Genomic DNA, 26,553 nt, shown 5'->3' with positions numbered 1-26,553 from the left:
TTGATTTAATTTTCAAATGCATTCGTATACCATAGGATTTAATGAAATGCCTCCGTAATTTCAGCGTGAGCTTCTGTTGATCTTCCTTGTTGTTTTTTTTGACCCAAGTTCTGTTGATTTCCAGGGAAGATCCTCACGATGTTTGGAACGAAAGACTTGGCCGTGGCCTGTCAGGTGCTGTTGATGGTCACCTGCGGCAGCTGCTGTGCGGGGAGAGGTGAGTCACGACTAAGCTGATCCGAGGATTTCCTCCGGCACGTATTAAGTGAAGGGGATGTTAGCCCTCCTTTCCAATTTATTTCTCGGAAAACGACTTCGGGGTCCGTTTCTGGAAGCCATTAGTCGCTAAAAAGTTATCAAAACCAGTCGTTAACGTATATGAAGAGTTAAATCACGTTGCCTGGAGTGACGTGGTGGAACCTCGCCATAATAAAAATATCAAAAAAAAAACGTTCATTTTTCCAAATGATGATGGTTTGGCAACGTGTTTCTATGCTTTTACGGACACTCTCCTTGAGCAGGCGCACATTTTCTGACGTTTAACCTTAGGTCTAAGGATAATGAACCAAGATCCACTAGCGTTCCCGATCATTAACGCTTACTTGGTCTGATGTGCGTCCGCCTATCACCCTCTCTCGTGGACCACCTCCTGATGCGGCAACTCTCAAATTGATTTCTTTCTTTCCCCGCCGACTCCCACTAGAAATACCTGCAGGTAAACTTTTTTTGATTGATCAAAGTCCAGTAAAAGAGTATTGGTCTTTGAATTGTGGTGGGTTTTTTGGGGAGGTTGAGGAAATAACAGATGCCCCATTGTGATTTTATTAAGTAGTAGTAGTAGCAGTTTTTTTAGGGGAGGCCACCGACAGCTGAGGACATTTGCGCATTAGGGATGGACGGGAGATGATGAAGAGTGGAGAGAAACCCAGCGTCGACCTTAGACTACCCTTAATGATGAAAGGCGCCCGGGGGTCAAACAGTTTAACGGCCCATCCAACGGATGTCGTACTCCCTCCAGGGGCTCTCCACAAAGCACAAGTAGGGATCAGGATATCACTGAAAAGTATCTATCGCCGCCGGGGTTCGAGCCCGGGCCTTCTGTCATTTCTTGTTTTCTCGTTATCTCAGGCTGGTTTACCAACTAATTGCTACTTAAAATAATGCACAGGCTGCCATAAATTCCCCAAAGTGCAAAAACATTTTACGAAAACGTACAGATAACCTTTAGTGTAAATGACAGCTTACAAAAATTAACCTTTTAATCCCTTTCTGTTAGGTTTGAATGAATCGCTGTATCAATGTGTTTTCATTAATTTTTTGGTTTTCATTTGCATTTGAATCAATGACTGGATGACAATTATACTTGTCAGGGAGTTACAAGATACAATGCTCAACAATAATAATTCTTAAATGGCATACAAGGTGTCCCAAAAATAAGTAGCATAAATCTAGGGAATGAAATTTATTGCAGATCAAAGTACAAGTTGTTAAAATTATTCATGAGAGGACCCTTATGTACCGACATGACAGTGCCTCCGCCAGTAGGTAAGCATCCTGTGAGGCATCACTAGAACCCTCGTTGAGGCACCTCGTCATGGCCTCTCAGACATAATCCAGTGGTCCAAAATGGTACTCAAAGGGGTTATACTTTGGTCGTACTCAAAGACCCATGTCTCGTCACCAGTAACCGCCTATTTTTAAAAACATTCGAGTCACTTTCACCGTGGTCCAGGAGGTTCGAAGCAAGATTGTCACACAAGCAGTCTTCCGACAGCACTTTGGCGACCATCTTGGCGCACCTTTCTCGTGGCTGAATCTTCTGTGAGAATGCAATGCAATGTGGTTTTCTGAATATTGCACTCCTCTGCTAACATTTGGAGCATGTCTCTCACTTTTTGCGCATTTTCATCATACTGTGTTGTTAATGGATGTCCAGGGCATCCTTCATCGTCAACCTCCTCTCTACCCTCCAAGAACATCCCGTTCAAACGGAAACCCATTCCTCGGGACATTCCTGCAACTATAGAACCCAATTTTCCGATGTTAACTCAAAATTTAATCACGTATCGTTGCTCCGCGGAACTTGGCATCGTGAATTGGTGACGCGACTCTCGAACAGGGGCCCGGTTTAGTAGTGATCAGCACACTGTAACGGCCCACAGACTACTGACGCGGGTCGCGTTTCCTTTCCCGTCACAAATTGCCCCGCTTCAGCCGTCCACGTGGGCGGAAAAAATAATTCTACATTTTTTTGGACAAACTATGTATTTACATAAAGAATTTAACTTAGTTCAGTAATTCACAATTAGGAATTTAAAGCAAGGGAGAGCCTTGGTCTTCGTTAACCTTTTTTAACCGACTCTGCCAGTGACCTTCTGAATCATCAACACATGATGACTCCTTCTCTGCCGTAGGGAATACGAATAAACTTTATCTTCGCTATTGTTCAACATCAGCGGTGGTTCAACCATCTCCTCCAAGATTCATGCTCTTCCACATATTTCAATACACCTTTAAATAGTTTTCACGCTTAATCCATTTCATTATGCATTAGTTTGCGAAACAGCATCCTCCGCTAGGAGATATATTCGCCTTGGTTCATTTACATTTCTAGGGACGGAATGGCTGGCCTATGATACTGCATCTTGAAATAATCTTTAATTACCAGCTGTAGTGATTGCAAATGTGGATTAGGAGGAAAATCAAGTCCACATTCAAGAGATTATCTTCATGATGAAAGGCTTCATTGTTTGACAGAATCCTTCCTCGGAGTAATCTTGAGGTTGGGATCCTTCTGCCGAGATAAAAAAATGGAGGACTCAATCCATCCCCTTTGTATTGCGCACCACTTTACGTCAATTAGGTTCATATTCACGACCTCGAAACGCAGGTTTCAGTGACTGGTTAACCACGGATTTTCCTTCGTTGCTGCAAAACATCGTTGTTGATAATCGAACTTTGACCACATTCCCTTCTTTGCAGGTCATTTTTAAAAGTTGAATTTCTTTGTTTTAAATGAACCGTAAAATCTGACCTCTCTCATCAACATTAAAATCACCACACTCTTTGGGTAATTTTAATGTTGTATTTCCAGCTTGGTTGGTCATCATAAATTCCATTCACCAACATCTATAGTTTACTCCACCGCCGTCTCTAACAAGGAATGCAATGGGTGTGCTTCGTGATGCTTTTGGGACTACTTCAGTCGTTCATTTCCACTCGAAGAGTTTTCCAAAATCATTCTCTTTGTCCGTTCTCCTGTCTTGTTCTCTTTCCTACTCACGTCGATTCACTCAGCAATAGCTGAAATGGCGAACAACGGAAAGACATCGATCTAAATCATAGTAAAAGCATTTTTATGCTGTTTATTGTATTTGTGTGTACAAATAAATTACTAGACATTTATTCTCAATGAAATTGAGAATCCTGATGTATAATGTTACAGATTTATCCTTATTATAGGTCACGTTTGCGTGTGTTAGGGATCAGGATGGTGCGGTGGCTAATATACTGGATTCCCACACTGAGGGCCCGGGTTCGTAGTGGTTGAATTTTTCAGTTGTTCCCGATTCCTATTTGGATGCTATGTGGGGAGTATTTTGGGAGCGCCGTCCGTCGGATGGGGCGATTGTGACCCTTTGGCGCTTTTCGCTAAGAATACTCGTAGGCTAATGCCGACGCCTGGTTTCTCTCTGGCCTTTCTCCATTCCTTTGAAACGCCCCACCCCTAACAGTTTACCCTCCTATCCCTCCAGGTGCAAATTACCTCTGCTACCGGTCGCCTCCCCTAGTAACTGCTAACTACTTCTATTGGTAACTTGAACGTGATAAGGATTGATAAATTGACTTCCTAAACGGTCCTCTTGCATATTTTTCGAGAATAACATTCGAAAAGGGGACATTTATCCCAGTCGCTTTCCCTGTGTGTTTACGTTTCGGAGTTTTGACGAGAGTATATTCGTTTACTATTTGTTTGATTAAGTCACGAATTGCTCATTTTGGCGAATTAGCTAACTCGTCATGACGTGCATCCTGGTTGCGGAATGCAAGTATACATATAGATGTATTTTGATGCCAAATTATTTTCGCTAAGAATTGCCTTCGGCGTTCAATCAAACTTTAATCAAACGAAGCACTTGCTGAAATCTTTGCAACTGTTTTTTCAGTAAGATTTATTTGGAGAAGGTAAAGCTTAATTCTTATTTTGCAATGAAAGAAATTCTTTAATTTCCAATCAAATTAGATTTATGTCCAAGTGTTTTCGGTTATCAAAACCCTTTATTGAATACCAGCTTTTCACATCACATTTGCGCTTTTCAGTTTTTGTTTTCCCCAAAATAGAACAAAAACACTCAAATTTTTCCTACGCGGTTTTGACAATTCCTCCGTAAGCTAAACAGAGAATGTTACTTGACGATAGCATTGCTCAAAGATAACGAAGGGCAGTGAAAAATATTAAACAACGTAGATTAAAATATCACTTCATTTAATTTAAATGTGCTGTATTAAATTTTATTTACGATATTATGGTACGGAAACGTTATTCGTACGTTGTATTTCATATTAGCAGCATATGTACTATGAAAACCCAACCAAACAAGATCAAAGAAGCACTGGTATATATCGAAGAATTACGGCAAGTGAGCGATTCAGAAAATCAATTATCTTATCTGATTACGGACAAGTACGGAGGACATTGACAGTTGAGAGGTTCAATGAAAAAATTGCTGAAAATTTTCATAATTGTTAAATTTGTATATTGAGCGTATTTGCCAAAGAGTGCTCTTTTCATACCATGTGAATGTTCATGCAATGAAAGCATCGCATGCCATCCAAATTAAACTTATGTATTTTAGCATTCCTTGACCTAGTTTTCCATTTAGAATATTGGTTGACAGTTGATATCCGTTCCAAGGTTGAGGGTGTTCGCTAAAATTCCTTATCACTTGAAATAATTATTCTCTTTCGATTGATCCTAAGTGATCAACAGCGTGCACAGTATAATATGAGAAATGCATGAGTAACCTATTACTATTTTTCAAGGGTTAGTATAAGGTGGAAGATCTATTTTGGTGTCAAATTGTTCCAATATTCTCGGTGATAGTTGACTGCACAGTCGGGCTGCAAAAATTGATTTACCTTGGAGGAATTTTATCAATACCTTTGCACAATTTACTGCTAGGCATTAATATCAATATCTTTTTCTCCGAAATCGATTCAAATTTACTGTCTGTTCCATATAAATTAAACCAATCGAGAAATTCATCATTATTTCGAAGAAACCGGCTAAGTTGAAAGTAAATTTTAGCCACTGTGGACCTATATGAGAAGATAGTAATTACATCTTTATCCTTCTTTATTAATCTATTGACTCATCTTCTTTGCTTCTATAATACCTTGGCGTTCTCAGAATTTCGATGGTTTCGCAATGCCGGGAGAGAGGATAAATAGAAGTTCGTGAAAGGTATTAATTAACAAAAGAATGTCCATCTTATGCACATTCAAGGAACTGTGGGAGATGCTGCGACAGTAAAGTTTAGTGAATGATGTTTACACCTAGAAATTTCTGCATTTTAATGCATATTAGTGGATGACTCAGTTCAAAGTTCTCCCGCGGTTCTTTGAATTTATAACCTTTGAATACCTTGTAACATTGTATGCTCAGCATTGCGTCATCACTTCTTGTTCCTTTAAAGCCCCAAAATTTTCGTAGTGTCAGAGGATGCCTCGATAACTAAGCTGACTAAAGCACTTAGCCACGCACATCCTAGTTCGAATCTCGGTTAAGGCATATGATTTTTACACTTTGTCATGCCTGAATTATAAAAGGGTATTTTTACAATGTTTTAATGTTCAAAACTGCAAAATTAATTGCTTTGTACAAGTTAGGAGGTGGACGTTTTTGGTTGTCGAATAGTGCGTGTACTTACCTTAAAGCATCAAGAATAATTTATCCTGAGAGTGGTTTTGTGAGATGAGGGTACATATCACGAAGTGAGAATCCCTAGGGGCCGTGAATGTCACACATTTATAGGATAGAAGTATCTCTCCGCCACGTTACAGCCTGGTTTCCTACCTGGTTCTGGGATCCACAGCATCACACCGTTTGGGTGGATTATTTCTTGGAATGTTTGAGGAATCTCTCGGATGGCCCACTTAGGAGCGAGCAATGGTGTTACCACGCCACAGTAATCTCCATAATATAGTCAAATCCACGCGGTGTTGGAGAGGCGTAGTACTCTTCATACCGACAAGAAAGTTTACCGCAGTTAAGCAGCAGAATAATGACCCGATTTGAATATGTTAGATTCATGTTGACTATAAAAAAATATAAAATTCTCAAATACAAAAAATCCAGACGAATTAGGCAGTGTTAGGATATTATTAACTGATTTGGTGAAAAAACTGTTTTGAAGTTACACACGACGGTAGGCTGAAAACTAATGCACGCATGCTTGTAGACCACAAACAAAATAACTTTCATAAGCAATCCTGGTGTCATGTGGAAGTAACATTCCCTCTCCACACGCATGCCCAGGTTTGAGGTCAGTACATTTATCCAGTGTATTTTGAGAAGCGGAAGTATGGAGACAAGTTATAGGGCAATATCAACGCGAGTTAAACAGCGGACTGTTATCGAGTTTTTAACTGCTGAAAAAGTGACTCCTACTGAGATTCATCATCGTTAAAAGGCTGTTAATGGTGACGATGCTGTTAATATGTCTACTGTAAATCGATGGGCAGTAAAATTTCGTGGTTGCGAGCCTGGAAAATTCATAATTGTTGATGAAACACGCAGGGGTCGTCCGATCACTGCCACAGACGATAAACATTGCAAACTCGTCGAAAATGTGATTCAAAATGACCGGCGAATCACTCAAAAGCGTATCACAAACCATATTGGAATATCCAAGGGACGTGTCGGCTTCATTATTGAACAATTGGGATATCGCGTTTTGCAGTTTTGCTAATTGAGCAAATCAAAGGAAAAATAAATTTTTTCGGCCCCACGGTGCAGTTTATTATGTATTCATTCTCAAAATTTAGTGATTTGTTTATGTCGATTGCTCAAATGAATTATCTGAAGAGCCTTATTTGTCGTTGGGTGAAGCGGGACGTCTCCCTCCGAGGCCCACCGCAACCTCGTGGCCCATGCCCTGGGCCACCTACCCTTCTTCCCACCCCACTATATTCTTCCCAGACTCCCATCCGGGACACAGGAGGTTTCCAGAGGCCCCACCGACGGGCTCGGGCCGCTGCTCCCGCGGGGAGCGATGCGTCGACCTCCGGACTTGCCCTCCGATGTTCCACATCCTTGAGTCTCGCCGCTTGGGGACTGCCTCCGAGACTCAGCTGCACCACCTGAGGGAGGCCAACTGCGGGTACCACGGCTCGCCCCCGCACCCGCTAGTGTGTTGCCCGCAGGGCCGTGGGGAGCACCACGGAAACCGGGAAGAAGAGAACCCGCACCACATTCCGGGAGGTGAAGGAGGCGGAGGGCACCGTTACCCCGTCCACGGGGGGGATGACCCTGTGCACCATGCCGGGTGGGGCGGGGAAAGCGACGGCGGGTTCCACCACCACAGTCCCCATGGGGGAGAGCATCACGGCGATGAGTCCTCGGAGGAGGATGGGAGAGAAGTGGTGGGTGGTTGCCACGGTATGGGGAGGCACCGAAGCAGTAACCGCGACTGCCCGGATGACCCCCCGCAGCCGAGGCCCCACGCGGGCTTCGACGATCACCACGACCATCCGGAAGACTCCGGGCCCGACCGCCACGAGCCGTTTCACCCGGAGGCCACCGCGAGGCCCGACGCGTCTACGGGGAGGCCGTCATCGAGCACGACCCCTGGGGGCGGCGGGGGGACCCGGCGGCCGGTGACGTCAACCATGGTGACGCCTCTGCCACAGCCGACGACATCCAGCGCCCCAAACCGTCCCCCGACAACGACCCCCGGGACCGTGAGCCGTCCTCCGGCGCCAGCTCCGGAGGGTGAAGACTCAGAGGTGTCCTCCCGGAGGGCGGCGAGGGAGGTGAAGAGGAGGCTGTTACCGGAGGCAGGGGCCTGCGGGATCTCCGTGGACGAGAGAATCGTCGGGGGCCGAGAGGCCAACCTTGGGGCCTTCCCCTGGATTGCGCGGCTCGGATACCAAAGTGAGTATAACATTTGACTTCTAAAAACATCCGAAGAAATACCAATGAAATTTACGGGATAACTAGGGCTTCACTCTAATTACGTAAGGTTTTTTTTGGGAATAGGCGGGACGTGATATTTCAATGTGGCGGTTGATTGATTCAGAAAGAATCTTAGTTGGTATTATTATTTTATTTTTTTAAACATTGTTTACGAGTTCCCAAGCCTCCCAATCCATGCCTTTTATCCTGTTCAATGACCGTTTCCGCGCCGTACAAAACTGCGCTTCATTTCAAAGTTTTTACGTGCTTTTTCTGAACATCCAGACTCAACGTCCCTGTCATCTATTCTCTCCTCCTTGTTCAAAGCTTCTTTATCTAATACAGTAACTCTCCCAATGTTCTAACGACTTTTAATCTTTTCGCCCAAAACACTTCCGAGATAGGTTAACTCTTCCACCCGCTCTAGGTTTTGCCCTCCTATTTTAACGTTTCACTTTGCCTTTCTCTTTCTCAAAAACCGCATTACTATTGTTTTATTTACATTTATTCTCATTCCATACCTATCGCACTGACTTTTCGATGAAGTCATCAGAGCTCAACATAACTCTCTATGTTTCTTCTACCTAACTCTGTACTTACTTTCCTCCGTTTAATTATCTCGAATAATCATCTCCTTCATAATCCATGGTTTTCTTGCCCCTTTCCTATTTACTCTTCTTATGTTTTCTGTTACGGCTTTCGGTGTTCATTTTTTATGTACTCCCACTTTTCGGTCCTGTATTCCGCTTTTAACTTAAGCATTGATTGATGGTCATGAAAGTAGTGATAATGATTGGGAGTAGGCCTTATCCGCATTTGAATTGGAGTTCATTTCGTAAGCCGATGAAGCCTCTCTCTGTGACCCACGTGCTCAGGCTAGTGTTTCATTGTGATAGAGGATCCAGAGCGTAAAACACTTTCCGCAAATTATCGGCAGGTTTATTGGAATGGAAAAATTCAAATCTGCGCCACACTTTGTGGTTATTCACAGTAATCGTTTTCCTTCCTGCCGCTATTATTCATTTGTACGTAGACCTCACCGCGTAATATTTCCTTTAAAAGCGAGCGGAGTAATGCGAATATCTAACGGGAAAGGAATGCATTAACATTGGACATTTTCTTCTTAGACTGTAGTGAATAAGCACTAAACAAAATATATTCCACTTCCTTGATGGAATTCTTCTGGTTGATTTCCTTCTGAGTTTGCAATTGGCAACAAAACGTGCCCTCTATTTTCCAGTGCTTTATCGTTCCCAGCCATTCCTGAGGAGAAAACTGGTGGCTTGGGCTTATATTCAATACTCAAAATTAATATGTAGTATTAGTCTGTTGCCAAGTGAAAGGGACCAATGATCTGGCGTAAGTAAAGAAGCGACTGTAATCTAAAACTTTTATTGCAGTGTGTGCACTATCTGACGTTGCTGCATTCAAGTGAACATGTTTTAATGCCAGGATAAGCATACAAATTGACTAATAAACACACACACACACACACACATATATATATATATCCCTCCCCGGACTACAACCTTGACGTGGTGGAAGGGCTTGTGCGTTCCGATGACCCCTAGAGCTGTGCTGGCGGGAGTAATAATAATTGCTCCTGGTAGGGTCCCCCATGCCAGATAGGTAGAGGGTTAGGAGCCAGACAAAAGGTAGTCCACGCAGCGTCTGTTCCTCAGTGGCTGAGGAACAGACGCTGCAATGGCGTCTGACCCCAGTGGGGCGGCCAGTAAGTGATGGTGTCACGTTAAAACACTATTGAGGAAGGCAACGGGAAACCACCTCAATTATCATTCCCAAGATAAATATGATGGTCACTACAGAGATTTTGAGTCCTGGCAACTACGGCGCTCGGCCCAATCGGCCGTGTGTCGTGCCCGGCAGCGGGGGAGGCAAGGCTTCCGCGGTCGTCATCCCACGAAACCCTTGCAGGGGAAAACCGGCAGCAGCAGGACAGAAGACGCAGAAGAAGAAGACCACATTAGTTAGAATAGGAACGTGGAATGTTAGGAAAATGATGAGGACAGGGAAATTGGAGAATGTTAAGCGAGAGATGGAAAGGGGAAATGTAGATATTTTAGGTCTCTGCGAGGTGAGATGGAAAGATAGCGGGGATTACTGGAGTGATAAGTATAGAATAATATACAGCGGCGGGGACGAGAGCCAACGTGGGGTCGCCATAGTATTAAATGAAGAGGTAGGAAGAAGCGTAGTCAACATAGAGCAGGTAACGGATAGAATACTACTAGTAGAGATAAAAGCAGAACCGACGAACTTTGTTATTATTCAGGTATACATGCCACCGAGCAACCATAAAGAAGGAGAGGTCGATAGGATATACGATCAGTTAGAGGACATAATCGCGTGTGTTCCTGCAGGGAAACATTTGATAGTGATGGGGGATTGAAATTCGACGGTAGGTGAAGGAAGAGATGGTGACGAGATCGGGGACTACGGATTAGGCATGAGGAATGACCGCGGGGAGAAAGCAGTTGAGTTCTGCAGGAGACAGGGGCTAGTCATCACCAGCACTTGGTTTAGACACCACAAAAGACGCAAGTATGCATGGAAAATGCCAGGTGACTCAGAAAGGTATCAGCTAGATTATATCCTGGTTAGACACAGGTTTAGGAACAGTGTGATGTATTCGCACAGCTTCCCGGGAGCGTATGCGGCCTCTGACCATGATTTAGCAATAATGAAATGTAGCCTCCGTTTCAAAAAGATAAGGAATTGGCGGCGGATTAGGAAAAGGAATGTAGAAGCGTTAAATAGATTGACAAGGAAGGAGAACTAGCAGGCTGTAAAGATAATCATGGAGGACGGTAAAGAGCTAAGTACTATCGAAGAAAAATGGGAAAGTATCAAGAAAGGGTTGTCTAAAGCCGCAAAAGACACTATTGGAACCGTTAACGCTAAAAGGACTAGGAAACCATGAATCACGGATGAGATGATTACAAAGATGGATGAGCGGCGAAAATGGAAGAATATAAATACAGAATTAGGCAAAATGAAGTACAAAGAATTGAACAATAAATTGAGGCGGGCAACAAATAAAGCCAAAGAAGCATGGTGGAAGACGCAGTGCGAGGATATGGAAAGTCTGCAGAGGAAGGGTGAAATCGGTGCGCTGTACAGCAAAGTTAAATCGTTATCGGGAAGTAAGAAAGGAAGAGCTAAGCTAACAGTTAGAGATAAGGCGGGTAAGGTAATAGTTGACGCAGGAAAGATCCAAGACAGCTTAGGTCCAGGCATACTAGACAATGAGATAGAAAGGGCATTAAGGGAGATGAAACAAAATAAGGCCGTGGGGGTGGATAACATTCCCGTGGAACTTTTAAAATGCTTAGGAAAATGTGGGAGGAAGAGGCTATATGGGCTGATCCGTAGTATTTATGAGGAGGGAATCTGGCCGGAAGACTTTGTGAGAGCAGTTTTAGTTCCGATTCCGAAAAAGGTAAAGGCCACGTCATGTGAGGACTACAGGACAATTAGTTTGATATCCCACGCAGCTAAAGTTGTTCTCAAGATCGTAAACAAAAGGATAAAGAGTAGGGCAAATGATTACTTAGGGGATGACCAGTTTGGGTTTAGGAAGGGGAGAGGTACGCGTGATGCCATTCGAGTAATGAGATTATTAATCCAGAGGAATATAGAATACAACCAGGAGGTATTTGCCTGTTTCGTAGATTTAGAAAAAGCGTTTGATAGAATGAATTGGGGAAAACTAATGAGTATATTGCAGAAAATAGGAATAGATTGGAGGGATAGGAGGCTAATCCGCAACCTGTGCATGTCTCAGACTGCTCATGTCGAGTGGGGAACGGGGAGTCCGGATGGGCAGTGTTAGGAAGAGGTGTAAGGCAGGGTTGCCCGTTATCGCCCGTTGCTGTTCAACCTGTATGCAGAGGAAATGATTAAAGAGGCATGGGAAGAACTGGAAGTAGGAATGAAATACGGCGGGGAATTCGTAAAATCAGTTAGGTTTGTTGATGACCAAGCTTTAGTTTGTCAGTCAGCCAAGCGGTTTCAAGTATTTCTGAGTGAATTGGAAATTCAGCGCGTCCAAATGCCATTAAATCCAGTCATTGCTCACAGCTTTTGAATGGTAGATTGCTATGCAAGTCGTAGCGTTATTTCTTCAAGATTGATATCTGACAATGCCGTCACCGAAATCCTCCCGGGTCTCTGTGCTCGCGGCACGTGATGTGAGAGGCGAGCGGCAGTCGCCGTCGTCATGAGCGTGTCTTGTGCACATCCCGCGGTTTGAAAGAAGGCGAGATCGAATCACTGCTTCTTAGAAGCGGAAACAATCGGAATGATACCGTCAGTCAGGAATGCGCTTGTGATTGTCGCCCGGGATGGACTAGCGGGAAATTTTCGTGCGTTTCCAAAAAGAAGATAATTCATTCGTGAATACATTAATGCAGATATGAGAAAAAACAATAGTCGAACTCATACCGAGAACAACTCCATCAAAATTAGAACTGATAAAGTCAAATGAAAGATTAAGAACATTACTAGACTCCAAATAGAAAGGGATTTATCCGAAAAGAGTAAGAGATCATGAAACGATAAGATAATTTTCCACGACTACTGAGCCTATTTGAAGAATTCCGATCAAAGTATGACTACAAATGAATAATAATACTCCAGTGCTACCTTAAGTTGCTGCACATGAAGTGAAATAATTCAATGCTGCTGAATGATAATTGATATTTTAACTGATAATCATACCGAAGTGATTAACCCATCATTCAATAAATCCCGGGACTTAATGAAAGGGATATTATTTTGGGATTCGCAAGGTATAATTTACATCTACTATCTTGAAAAGGGAAAATATATCAATAGCGACTATTAAATTGAATTATTGGTGCTTTTGAAGGACGAAATCGCAAAAAAAAACCGCACATGAAGAAGAAAAATATCATCTTTCATCAAGACAATGCGCCGCTCCACAAGTCAATGAAATACAATGGCCACATTGAACGAGTTGGGATTCAATCTACTTCCCCACCCAACGTACTCTCCAGATCTACTGCCCCCCCCCAGCGACTACTGGCTGTTTGCTGATCTCAAATAGATGCCCCAGGGAAAAAGATTTGGCTCGAATGAGGAAGTCATCGCTGCAACTGAAGCTTGTTTTGAGGAGACAAGGACAAATTGTTTTACAAGCAAGGTATCGAAAACTTAGAAGAGCTTTGGAATGATGGTATAGCTCTTGAAGGTGATTCTGTTGATGAATAAAAATGAATTTTGCGAAACAAATGTTGTTTTCTTAGATGGTCCAGGGACTTATTGGACGATGGGTAGTAGTATAAGAAGTATCTTTCATACTAATAAGAAGTAACTTTTACTTAGTAACTTATACTTTGATACTTATAAGAAGTAACTTTGGGTTCTGGATCCCAAACACTCTTCTTCGATAAAAATAATTTTTTTATTAAATATCACATGCCGAGTTGACTATATAATATGATGGGTAATGAATTAAAAAATAGAATTAATTCAGACCTCGACTTCGAACGGCAAGAAAGGGAAGTTGCAAGTTGCCCGTACGTACCAGTAATTCTTCAGATAAGCGTCATAGTTGCCTCAATATCGATTATAGGCATGAGTGATAACGGTTTACAAAAATCTCCATTGTAATATTCAATTATTCACGGTAAGTAGCGGTGCAGAGGGACGGCGAAATGCTTCAGAGCGATTTATTCGGCATTCATGCATGATCCACAAAATGATTGACATGGGATAAAATGCTGTTCATGAAACGGAAGCTCAGTCTGTGTGCTCGCATGCAGTGATATTATCAGCTGTAAGGAGGCCTTTAGATGATTGCAAACTATGAAATATTTGTAATTAGGTTTAATGCAGTCTCAATTTTCAATGAAAAGTGAAGGATAAGAGAGAATTAACGCTGCAGCATTAACTCACTGTCATCATTCATGTGTCTGAAGTTAACATGCCCCCTTGAGAACGCATGGTTTCCGCAATCTATATGAAAGATATTCCATTTTAGTGGTAAGAATTTCGTCTGGGGTAATTTTTAAAGTGATTTCACCAAGTGTCACGTATCGATTACTTATTATAGTAGCAAAACATAACTTAGTTGTTGAAAATTATTGAAATGTTATTTTATTTTCTCCCTTTCGACATGGATGAACCAAATATTACATTTGCATTGCCATATAGGGAGTGATGATTTAAAAACAGATGAGAAGAGTCGGAAAACCAGGAAACCGCAGGCTTCCTACAGAAATATTTCTCCTCGTGGGAGCTTCATATCCTGTCAACAAACGACCGCATCGTGATCGTCAAAACTCTTTCAGTTGCTTAATTAATTAGTCCTTTCTAAAACAGCGCCACAATTCAATTTAAATGAATGATGGCGCGAAAGTTCAGCATTTCCCTAGAATGTGACGCAAATGGGGTGATGAAGATGTTTTTTGTCTGTCAGAGGTATATAGTTAGCATGATCCTTATGAATAATGGAGTGTAAAAACATTAGCATGTTTCTTGATTTATTGCTTAATAAAACTCATGATTACATTTTTGAAATATAACAGAGGTAAAATGTAATTTAGGTGTGATTTTCAAATTTCGAATCTTATTGGAAGGCATATTTGTAAAATTTGTTTGATTGGACAGTTAAAGTGAAAATAAAATCATGCTTATTGGTATGATAGTTTAAAATTACTGGAAAAAAATAATTTATTTGGCAATGAACTTAACTTATCGAAAAACTCGTTTACTGATTTGATTGTTGAAACGAAAAACACTGGATTTACTCCGGATATAATAATTGGGCGATAACACGAGATGGTGTTTTTCTCGTAAGTACTGAAACTGTTGTACTTAATGTAACATTATTTATTGATGTAGAAACGTGAAATTTTAATAACCCAGTTTAATTCTCGAGAAAAAGTATTGGAAAAATCTTGGATAAAAAATAGTATTATTTCAAGTTAAATCAAACATTATTAGAATATCAAAAACCGAATAAATCGTGTCTTTTCACATTCGGTGGGCTGATGAAATCTTGAATCACAATGCCGGATTATTTACACCTGATTTCCAGCAAAAGATAAACGGATTCCGTTTCCCGTCTCCTAGCCAAAGTACAGATTCCTACGAAGCCGCGCCACTTCATTCGCCACGCAGGCGAACGCCTGTGTCATTTTGAACGTTTTGGGATTTCATAGAAGTGGGGAGTTGTTTATCAGAAACCATCATTACTAATTTGAAATGCGTTACAAAAATCACACAACCTTACCCATAAATCGAGTAATAGTAGAGCTAGTAAATGGTGAAACAAATGGTCAGCTAGGATGGACGATTCGTATATGATTTTTTTAAAGAGAAAATTAGTAAATTTAAATCAGAATTCAAAGGAAAGTCCATGTCGGGGTCCATCGTGTTTAGAAGCACGGCTTCATGACGATGACGCCTTTGCAATCAAAGGCAATTTTGATGCCCACGGCGAACAGAAAGACGCTCTTAGTGAAGTCCCAGTAGAAGGGGTCTGTGTTCCAGCGACTAAGGAAGCCCGCCACCGCTCCCGCCGCCCCTGAAGACTGCGGGCAATCTTCGCAGCTCTTTCTATCTCTCTCGCCGGCCCTGTCTGTCGATGCCTTCGGCCGGCGCATGTCCGTGGGTCGCACCGGTCCTTGGGCATACCTGTGACACTGAAGGAGGAATAATTCGTCATTAACTAAAATGCTATAGGATAATATCTTTTAGATAGATAGTATATCTTATACCGCGTATTTTAAATGCCCAATAAATATATGTCCGACTTACCAGGAAGAAGAAAAAGAATTTCTTAGAAAACGTTTGATTTTTGAGGCGTAAAGGAGATCGTAAAAAATTCTTTTCTAGTCCTCCTAAATAATTATATGAGGTGCATTTTATCAGCGAATGCTCACGTCTTGTTTGCAGAGTTCTTCCGACAGCCCTGTTCATGCGGTAATAATATTTCGGATATATTGATCACGCGGGCTCACTGCAAAATCTCTGCACTGAAGGCATGTATATTTGCCTAACAATAAAACATAAATTCGAATTGCGCAATGCGCGTTTTTAGTGGCCAATCATAATCTCCCTGAGCCTATAACGGGGTATCTTTTCGGTGAATTTCTCTTTTCCTGCTTTGGCAAGTGGATGTACATAAATGATAAGAACATTGGATTCCAGATTAGAGCCGTGCGGCCTGACTCAATGAACTCCTGACGTTAAAATGTTTTAAATGCCCTTTATCTTAAGTTTAGATATCTCTTGGAATTTGAAGTGAAATGCAATAAGGTAGACTTAATTTTGTAGTTGATGATTGTGTAACATTTTTGCATTGCTGTCCCATGGAGAATTTCTGTGCAGTTGGTGGAATGAAGTTAAACTAACAAAATGCGTATTTCTAAAACATCTCACCTCCGCTGAAGCCCTGAGCTCATCTACGTTTATTTCTTCGCAATTCTGGTTGGCCATATTTCTTTATTTACGTCAGAAACGTGTTGAAACCTGAAAATTAGAAAGCAACATTAATCAAGAGACATTTTCAATATTCATTCATAAGAATTCTGAATCATTATCAAGTTCTATTTTATCAAATTCCTTGTTAATACTTGAGTGATTTGAAGAATCTTTGAAACGGTGTGATGGATGATGATTTTTTGTATTAAGTGTTCTTTCGCCGTTTTAATGTACACCTGCTTTTGTTGGGGTTATCGCAGATGTATTAGATTTGGTTAAGCTCAGCAGAGTACATATAACTGGTAACTTACATTATTATTATGCGGAAAATTTGAAGGAAACGAGTTGCACATTCAAAATTGTTCTGGTAATATCGGTGGAAGTGTATCAAAATAGAGAAAACCTCGATGTTGCCATTGCCATTCGCACTGATTAGAATACATTATCAGGGAAAGGGAGCCGGCTTAAAACGTTTCATACTCGTCATCAAGAGGATTCAATGAAGAAGAGCACGATTGGTTAAAAGCTATTTGTAAAATTGTTAAAAACAATGTTTTATGGAAAGTGCCACCGGAATCCATGCCAATTCATTCCATTTCAGAACTGGAAATCACCGGAACAAAAGATTTAGCAATCTTATATTTTACCATTGTAAAATAACAAGATGAAATGAAAAAAGATTGAGATCAATAAAGAAAAGCATGTAAAGGTTCAAATCTGAAGTTCGATCAGTTCCCACCTATTTTTGTTTTTTTGATCACACCACGAGCATGTACCATTAAAGCCATTGATTCTATAACAAATCGATTCATGAATAATTGGGTAAAAAGAAGAAAGGTAGTACAACGACAATTTTGATGAAAAGACACCTTGATTCCCCAAATTTTGCTCTTGGACCGTTATAGTTAGGACGAGTATGGTGTATTTTTTCTTACACCATTATGGGCTAGTGGATATATGTAGTTGCTACTGGGATTAGTTGCGTGACTTTAATAAATAGTCATGATTATTTGAAGACAACGCCAAAGTATTATTCGTGGGTGAATATTTAGCGAATTGTTTGCGAAATGGAGTTTGAAGACATACCCTCATTCAATAAATTTCCCATTTTATTTTCAGGGAGGAATTCCAACGACGTGGTCTACAGATGCGGCGGTACACTGATCAACAGCAGATACGTGATCACCGCCGCTCACTGCGTGACCAAGTTGCCCTCTGGAATGAGGCTGTGAGTCTCCCGTTGAAATATCAACGTCTCGCGCATATCAAAGGGACCTAAAAAAAATGGCCATTCTGAACTCTGTTGAGGCAATTTTTTACGCTGCACATGTGATCTAGTTTTTGTGCTTTGCAATTATTTTGAAGATAAAGCCAATCTAGAGACTGAAGACAGTTCTGATGATGTTTATGAGCCTGAATGTTTGTTGACTCATCTCTACATTACACTTCAGGATTCTCCTATTATTAAATTTGGCTGGAGACCAATTATTTTTCGCTATATGTCTGTGTAATAAATTCTTATGAGGCTCAGAAATATGGCAAACGTCCCAAATTTAGGAGCGTCACAGTACCCCCTCCCCCCTTCCTGTTCCCATACCCAAAAAATGTGTATGGATTCATGTAATTTCTTGTTATGCGAGGTTTGGAGGTATTGATGGTGATTAGTAAATTTGTTCATCATGGACCTACCTTAATCGGTAGACTAACATCATTCATAATACTCATTCGTAATATATCTGTTAAAAATAGCTTATGGACTTCCCTTTAACTCTTAATAATTAGATTTCGTGTGACCTTCCTCTTGTTTTTCCTGTGTTATTTCCTTCTACAGCTCTTCAGACTACCTACTTGACTCCAAGTCCACAAATCAGCCTGTCTTCCTTACTCTACCACGATAATGTACTATCGCCCCTCCCATCGTGAGTTTTAACCTGCCTCTACCTCTCAGTATTCTCCACTCACATTTTTGCATTCTTTATTAGTACCCTGCAAGCCACAGATAGGGTGTGTAGCACGGGGTGAATACACCAGATTAGTTTGACCAGAATATGATCCTACCGCGGTCGGACAATGTTATTATAACCCCTTATCGTTCGTGGAAAAAATGACACCTTAAATCAATATGTTCTACACTTGATCGCTCTAATTTTATTGACATGATATCTCCCACCGTAGTACGATGGGGGTTATAATACATTTTCAACATCACTGATATAAAGACGTCCTTCCAATTTTTGCAAGAGATTTAATCTGTAATTTCACCTTCGCTCCATTGAATGATTTCCAGCCTAGCTCCTTTAATATTATGGATACACTAGTACCTGTAGCATATCCTAAATGAGGCCTAACAGCGAAAGAAAAACATTTCTATTTGACCCCTTCATCACATTTACGCAGTACTCTTCTCATAAGTCCTAATTTTTTGTTAGCTTGTCCCCGTATTAGCTTATTTAGCTCATTAACTTTTATTAGCTTGTCCCCACATTTATGTGTTTCACCCTGGAGAGGTCGTAAGTGAGGATAGCGCCTAGGTATTTAATTGAGGATTAAACGTTGCAACTCCCTCTCTTCGCCCATCAAATTTACAATTTCGTTGCTGGTTTTTCTTTCTGTCCAACTTGTTTTCTCAACTTCTCTCCGAACTAACACCTTAATGATCTTTCTACGGCTTCGCTTAGCGTAAACATCTAAAGTTTTCATTTCCTTCTAAAAAAAAATAATTTTTGAGGTTCCCAGACCAGCCTTTGTCGTATGCAATGTTGGTGTCATATTTGCAGGCTCAAAATTCGACTCAACCACCTTGGGGACCTGAAGATGACCACCCTTAAATTAATATATTACTTTTTCGCTTCCAGCGTGACTGTGAGGCTGGGGGAGCACGATGAGCGGACCGCGAGGGACTGCGGCGAAGATGGCGTTTGCGCGGACCCCGTGCAAGACTTCGCGCCTCAGGGCGTCACCGCGCACCGGGCCTACGACACCCCCAAGTACCGCAACGACGTCGGCCTCGTCCGTCTCGACAGGGCCGTAAACATTTCAAGTAAATGGCGATTGAGGACTGCATCCCCAGGCCAAACAGGGCCTGGCCATCACTGTTCTCTTTTGGCTTGGGACTAACTACTGCTTAATTTCTGCTTGAAAACCACGACCTACACGACGCGTAACACCGCAATTCATTACACTACAATAAACCACTCTTCAACTCGTACTTTTTACTTCCCTTCACTTCGTCAAACCTGTCTATTTTTATCCTGCCTTTACCTCGCATACCCCACATTCCTCCCTGTATCATAGTTTTCAACATGCCATGGCCACTTAATATAGCCTCGATCCATATTATCAGTCTACTTTAAATTTACCTCGATGGTCCTTTCTCTTTCCCATAGTTCCCAGAGCTTCATACTTGTTTTTCTTTCTGTCAATTCAAATGTTTCCATCCTTCTCCATTCGCATATTCCAACAGCCTCCAATGCACACTTATCTTCCTTTAGTATAAACTCATTTAAATCATAGTTTTAATAATCTTTTCGTTACATGTTTACTGGGAGTGCTTCTCATCAACTCCCCCTTTGTAACAAATTATTTACTTAACGTAATTTTTTATTTAATATCCTAACAGCATTGCTCGCCTTCGTCTAAAGAGTTTCCTAATTATGGCAACGCATGCCTTGATATATTAACCTTTAACTATATTGTATAAGCTAATAATTACTAGCATTGAAATATGTTAATTGGTGCAGAGAATGTTCTTTGAAGATTTAGCTTGTTGTACCCCATTCTTAACGATAATCAATCCACCAACATCATGTTATGACCCTTTACCAGTTCATTCAAAATTACGTTGAATTAAAAGAGTGAACAGTTACTTGAGTAAATTTTAGTTGATCAATATTTCTCTATCGCGTAATAAATGGTAGTGTTTGCGTCAAAGGATTTTTCACATGGCAGGGTTTCATATTGGATCTTACTTGGGAATGGCATGTTCAACTAATCTATGCGGTGCCGGTATTGCTGAAGAAGTTCGCATTTTTGAAACGTGTCGTGAGGAAATATAGTGATTCAAAATGAGGAGAACATTCTTATCTCTCGTTAGTTATACTCCAAATTTTATATACTATAAGCATTTTTTTTATCAGTGGAAAAAAATGTTTCTGAGAATTCAACAGAATATCAAGGGTTTGCGGAAAACTGCCATGATAACTCTCGTACGTATAGCGTCACAGAATGAATGCGTAACATGAATTGCATGCTATGGAACTCTGAAAATTCGCATGCTCAACTTAAGCTTCTTGTTGGAAACCTCGTCTTAAAAATTGCACATCTCATATAACTAATAAGAATTACGAATTCGTATTTTACAGCGTGAAATGTTGCGACTTTGGTATGTCTTCCCACTCTTATGATGGTAATGTGATTGCTTTCCGCTAGATCCTTATCGAATCATATCAGAATTTGCCATAATTATGGAAAATACCTGATTATGCGATTTACCAAGGTATTGTACATATAACAAGGTTCAAATTTATCTACGATGCATTTCGGTAGTTTGATATCCAGAGTCAAACACGAAACGCAATCATGTAAAAAAGCTTCAAATCGTGGCACTTGCTACCCAGTTTTATATATCTTTTGAAAGTATTGTAGTGTATTCGAGTTTACCGTGAAAAACATACAAGTGTGTATAATGAGGTTAAAAAATGTATCTCACATAATCAATACTATGGCGTTTGGTACATATACTATTCAAATCTAATCACTTTTAATTTTCACTCACCTTTTCAGCATATGTGTCTCCGATCTGTCTGCCCTTCGATTCACTTTCAACGAAGAACTACACCGGCCTGAGATCCTCGGTCGCCGGCTGGGGAGTAACAGAAATTGGTAAGACAACAATAAATGGCCAAATTAACGCAAACAAAATGCGCTATGATTACGATAACAATAACATGGCGGCTTCTAATCGAAAACATGGGCAACAGAGTGCTTGCTAAATGAGGTATTTTCGGGTTTGAGGTATTTTAATTCGAGGAAAAACCGTATCCTTTTGCGGGTGAGGGGATTGGAATTTTCGCGAATCGTTACCATTTGCAGGATTGCCTCTTACCCTCACTGCTACTCGTAAAGTATTATTCCATAATGCTCCCAAACAATGTCATTTCGTGTGTTTAATGGAAATAACTGATGCGCGCCATCAGTTTTGTTGTCAACATTTCTTTCACCAAGAGACTTTTCAAGGTCTAAAAGCTAATTATTATTTAACAATTGATGAAGTACTAAATTTATCGAGGGAAATCACAGCGAGGGGATTTTCGAAGGCTTTAATTGAGTGCATGTTGAAACAAACGTACACTGGGGTGTAAGCATATCGTTGTGAATACGATATTGTCTTCCTGCTTCTTTTAATTAGCTATTAGTTACGATCTCTTCTGTCACAATGCCCCATGACAATGCGTCCTGGGATCAAGTATTTAGGATATACAACCTCATACAAGGAACGCCTCAATTGCAACACAATTGTATAACTTGAATTCTGTTTTATGCTTCAAAATCCGATCAATTACTTGCCTTTGTTTCGCTTTGTTTAGCGTTCATGTGAAATCTAATTAGTGCACCTTCCACATTTTCTAATTACATATACAATTTACTTTCACAACATGACACCAATGGTGCAATTAGTCGGAGGGATTACGAGTTTTCGCTTCTTTAGTTGTATCATAAACGTTCGATGGTCGCCGATCCGTCGCCCAAGTTCTGGGATCCCTTTACCAAAGTACCATTCAGCAAACAAACGCCCTATGAACATGCTCAGCATATGCCTGAGCACATTCAAAACAAGTAAAATTGCTGGCTTTGAATAATTTCCACGATTTAGGTTAGAGAGTATTTGTGTTTATGCTATGATCAGGGATCAATCTAAGATGGAATGGGGTGGACAACTTCCCCCGCCTTTATGTAATTTATTAACGCCTACTGCATCGGGAACACCGAAACGGAATGTGCAGACTCAATTACATACCTAGGCGGTACCCTCATTCACGAATTCTCCTGGGTGAAACACATACGCGGAATGTGTGGACAAGCTAACGAAAAAGTAGGATTTATTAGAAGAATGGTAGAAAAACTAGGTAAATGTGATGAAAAGGTCAAAGAGAAATGTTATCTTTCGCAGGTCAGGCTTCATTTAGGATATACAGCAGGTATATGGGTTGGATTGATTACCGAATTGGATCGCGTGCAGCGTAGAGGAGCTAGATTTGTAAAACGTTGCTACCATAAACTAAGTAGCGTATCCAAAACATTAGAGCAACTAGCCTGGGAGCTAAGCGAAGGTTAAATTACATATTGAAGCTCTTGCATAAATTGTAAGGACGTCTTTATATCAGTGATGATGAAAATGTATTATTACTCCCGTCGTACAACGGAAGGAGATATCATTTCAATAAAATTTGAGAGATTAAGTGTAGAGCATATAGATTTAAGGTGTAATTTTTTCCACGAACGATAAGGGATTTGAATTAACATTGTCTTACCGCGATATGGTCATATTCGTGTCAAAATCAATTTTATGTGTATTCGCCCCCCTGCCACAAACCCCAGTGGTGGCTTGCAGGGTACGAAAATATCAAAATGTTAATATCAAAATATCTCTATTAAATTATTTCCTTCAGGGAACATCCGCCTAGTCTGTGAAAATCCTTATTAGAAGGATAGCTATTTCACCAAAATGCTTTTTGCACACAACCAGTATTGGATATTTTATTATATGAGTCTGCTGAGGGATACACTTTCGCCTCTAGGACAAACCTTTTCCTTTCTGGGAACACAAAAGTCGACTTGGTTTGAATTCTGTCCGGAGGAAAACCTGGTGGAATATATCTCTTCCCAACCGTCTCTCCATATAATTTTGGAATATATATATTTGGCCATTTTCGAGGGAGCAAAAATTTCGAGGGGGGTTTTCTTGGAGAGATTGGTGTTTGGAAGTTTCCTTTAAGCGTATTGTTTTTATTCTGACTGATTTTATTTATTATCTTTTGTGATACTGATTCATGTCATGGTATGTCATGTTATTTATCCAAGGCAAGTTTGATTGCAATACTTGGGCCCTTTGTGCAACCTGACATTGTCTATCTGCACATGTGAGTTTTAATAATAATAATAATTATATGCGTCAATCACGCTAAAACTAAACAAAAGGAAAATTATAAAAAAATATTTACCATAAAAATAACCCCTACAAGGATTTGTGAAACGTTACATTCGCATCCACATATATTTAATTTATTTTTAATAACTTTGTGAATATTCCCCTTTCTCCCAAATATGCCCTCAAAAAATACGATCTTGGGGGTAATATTCTTTTAATATTTTATTTCAACTGAATCCGGAAGGCTTTTAGTCGCCTGTTATTCCCTGGATCTATCAAAAACCAACCTTGAAAAATAGACTTCTGGCTGCTGTTATTACGATACCTTTCAAGAAAGTGTTTTACTCTGAGCTCCTGGTAAAATGTCAATTGCGATGTGTGATTATTTTTGTCTCTTATCAGTGTGTATTCATAGTCTTAAGAGCAATAATGCCGATACCATCCCTCTCATACTGCCCTCGGTGAGTGCCATCTCCCGGCTGAATTGATGAAGGGACAGGAAAATTAACTTTCACCATTTGAATCGTTCCAGGTTCCCCGAGTGGAAGTCCGACTCTCCGCTTCGTGAACGTCCGGGTGGTGTCCCCGGGCGTCTGCACCGAGGCGTTCCGGCAGGAGGCGGACGTGGACCCTTCCAGCCAGATTTGCGCCGGGGGGCAGGAGGACCAGGACTCGTGTGAGGGGGACAGCGGGGGCCCGCTGTCCCGAGAGGAGGACGCCCTCGACCCCGCCGAGGCCTCGACCCCCAGGCACGTCCTCATCGGCGTGGTGTCCTTCGGCTCGAGGCTCTGCGGCTCGGTCAACATGCCGGGGGTGTACGCGAGAGTGACCAGCTACCTGGACTGGATACTGGACACTATCCGCGAGTGAGCGGGGGTCAAGATGCCACCGACTCGTTCGTTTCTTTTGATTCTGCTTGTGGGACTAGCAAGTCGCGAGCCACTACCATTTTGCCAACGACGAAAGGGAAGCTCCAGTCGAATGACTGAAATTGTTGTTTGTGCGTGCGTGTGAATATTCTGTGGCTTTCTGGTTTGAGTAGACAGCTCGGTGATCGAACCGGAATACTCTCGGACAGAGATGGAGAGACATTGATGTGTAACTTTCAGCAATTCGTGAAGCGATATCGTAGTAGCGATAAATTACGTCCAAACATTTTGAAATGCTCTCTAAGGCATGTGAACGCCCCGGGGCGTGAATTTGACCAATCGTGATTATCACTATCAAACCAATACTGAACGCGAATCCAGTTCTAATTTCTCCTGAACAGGCGATCTCTAGAGAAATAATATAGAACTAAGGAATGTGTAAATGTCATAAAGATAAGTAAAAAACGACTTATAAGAGTTGTGCAACAAATTTATTGTTTATGATATGAAGGACAGCGATGGAGTATGCCCAATGTTGAGTATTTTACTCTTAACTGTGCACCTGTATGAAAATATTTACTTAATTTATCACTTTTTTGTGTGACATTCCTCCTCTTGATTATTGTTGTTGAAAGGTTGTTGCAACAGCTGTTGTTTTTCCTGTCACGTGCGTCCATCACGATTAAGAGTTTCCACTGTATTTTTATACTCTATTGGATTTCATCACCATCGACTGGTAATTGAAATGTAGCATTTGGAAAATGGATTATGAAATCAAATTAATTAGAGAATAATTACTTTTTATGAAAATAATTTCCTTAATTAAAATGTTCAACTCCAAGATCTTATAATTTGGAATCTTATTTGGTGTTAATCATAAAAAAAATACAGTTAAATTTTCTGTTTTATCTTTTAAGACGTTGCAAAGTGAAGTGGTACCGCCTTCATTTTCTCAACTGAATTACCTTACTTACGAAATATATATCGAGAATATTTCCCTCTGATGCTGATAATTTCGTTCAATAAAATGTTTTAATTACAATGCAGAACTGGATGGAATAGCGTTGGGATTTGAAAACAGTCAAGTAAAGTAATTATCGCGGATGATCATAACTATGGTTACAATTCCTTTCCAAGTTGCATTTATGTTATTAAGGTACTTCCTTTTTGCTACAAATTTCTGAACTGGTGAGGTTTAAGGTTTGTTGCTCTCCATACATTCCTATATTTTATCCCGAACTTTAATCATTCCCTTGAATATGACGATTTATTATTCTAGTGATTACTAACACGTTTCAGACATGATAATAAACAGAAAATCATGATATTTTTCATAGATTTCAGTAATTTATCCTTCATAATTACAAAATATAAGTTTCACTTTCATGATTTTTGATTTCTAATATCGTCGGTTTTTTTATTGAAGTACAGGGTTTTTCAAAATTAAAATCAGAGTTTTAAGACTATGTAGTGTGTATTACATTTAACTTGTTATAAATTATGCATCAAATAATAGAGCAACTTAAACCGTTTTTCATACAATTATTCAATTTTCAACGTATATTAGCTGCCACTTTTTCTTAAATTCCGCAGCATATTTTTCTGTTAATGTTCTTCTTGAACTTTCATTTTCCCTTCCATCCTAAATGCTTTCGGTATAATGATTTTTTCAATTCTTTGGTAACCTAATTACTTTCATTTCTTATCTTTATCCGAATTCATTATTCGCTCCATTAGCAGTATCTAGTTCATTAATTGAATATTTCAAGTATATCAAAAGCTCATATGGGAAATGAAATGAATACCGCAGAAGCTTTCAGAAATACCGCATTCTTTAGTGGCGCGAATTCTGTTTCCTCCAAGTCATTAATGTGACCTCGACCAGGTTT

The 26,553-nt window shown here is 40.6% G+C and overlaps 1 protein-coding gene across 2 annotated transcripts in view; it reads left to right on the top strand.

Annotated features, from left to right (window-relative positions):
• Positions 1 to 25,499, top strand: part of LOC139695758 (CLIP domain-containing serine protease B9-like) — a 38,269-nt gene extending 12,770 nt beyond the window's left edge. The window contains exons 2-7 of one of the 2 annotated variants that reach the window (XM_071594536.1): positions 125 to 217; positions 7,202 to 8,155; positions 17,768 to 17,876; positions 19,504 to 19,688; positions 21,431 to 21,529; positions 24,328 to 25,499. In XM_071594536.1, coding sequence (XP_071450637.1) covers positions 139 to 217; positions 7,202 to 8,155; positions 17,768 to 17,876; positions 19,504 to 19,688; positions 21,431 to 21,529; positions 24,328 to 24,665 — 1,764 coding nt within the window. In that variant the 5' untranslated portion in view covers positions 125 to 138 and the 3' untranslated portion in view covers positions 24,666 to 25,499. Of the gene's footprint in view, positions 1 to 124; positions 218 to 7,111; positions 8,156 to 17,767; positions 17,877 to 19,503; positions 19,689 to 21,430; positions 21,530 to 24,327 lie in introns of both variants that reach the window. The other variant, XM_071594535.1, reaches the window with a different exon arrangement.
• The last annotated feature ends 1,054 nt before the right edge of the window (positions 25,500 to 26,553 follow it).

This window comes from Hetaerina americana, unplaced genomic scaffold (assembly GCF_022747635.1).
Source record: "Hetaerina americana unplaced genomic scaffold, ioHetAmer1.1.p SCAF_63, whole genome shotgun sequence".
Lineage (NCBI taxonomy): Eukaryota > Metazoa > Arthropoda > Insecta > Odonata > Calopterygidae > Hetaerina > Hetaerina americana.
Note: the sequence above shows the minus strand (reverse complement) of the source record. Positions and strands in the feature narration are given on the sequence as shown.